The 374-nt window shown below is 54.5% G+C and overlaps 1 protein-coding gene across 1 annotated transcript in view; it reads right to left on the bottom strand.

The window, feature by feature from the left end:
* Positions 1–374, bottom strand: part of ano2b (anoctamin 2b) — a 21,645-nt gene that overhangs the window by 2,710 nt on the left and 18,561 nt on the right. Inside the window, exon 21 of the mRNA XM_017034166.2 lies at positions 207–374. This exon is cut by the window's right edge and continues 3 nt beyond it. Coding sequence (XP_016889655.1) covers positions 207–374 — 168 coding nt within the window. The remainder of the gene's footprint in view (positions 1–206) is intronic.

The raw sequence follows: 374 nt of genomic DNA, 5'->3' as shown, positions 1-374 counted from the left end.
ACACCACATACCAGCGTTGGTTCCACAGAGAGTCCATTCAGACCAGTATCAGTGTGGACATCAGGACCAGTCCAACGTCCGTCCACAGGAATGTGTTCTGACCCCGGGGGTCATGTGACGTCACACCACAGGGTCAAGAACCTCATGTTGGGACTCTGCTAAAAATGGTTCTGTGTGTGTGTGCGTGTGTGTGTGCGGTTGGCGACCTAAGAACGGTGACGTCTCCAGGGCTGTGTGGAAGCGTCCCTGTTCTGAAACTGGACACGTTGAAGTAGGAGAGCGTGTGGTCGATGAAGCCGTGCATGGACCCAGTCTGACTGAACTGGTACTGGTACACCAGGCGGGGGATGAAGTCTGAGGTGAAGGAGATCACA

This window comes from Cynoglossus semilaevis, chromosome 8, assembly GCF_000523025.1.
Source record: "Cynoglossus semilaevis isolate Cse_v1.0 chromosome 8, Cse_v1.0, whole genome shotgun sequence".
NCBI classification, from domain to species: Eukaryota; Metazoa; Chordata; class Actinopteri; order Pleuronectiformes; family Cynoglossidae; genus Cynoglossus; species Cynoglossus semilaevis.
Note: the sequence above shows the minus strand (reverse complement) of the source record. Positions and strands in the feature narration are given on the sequence as shown.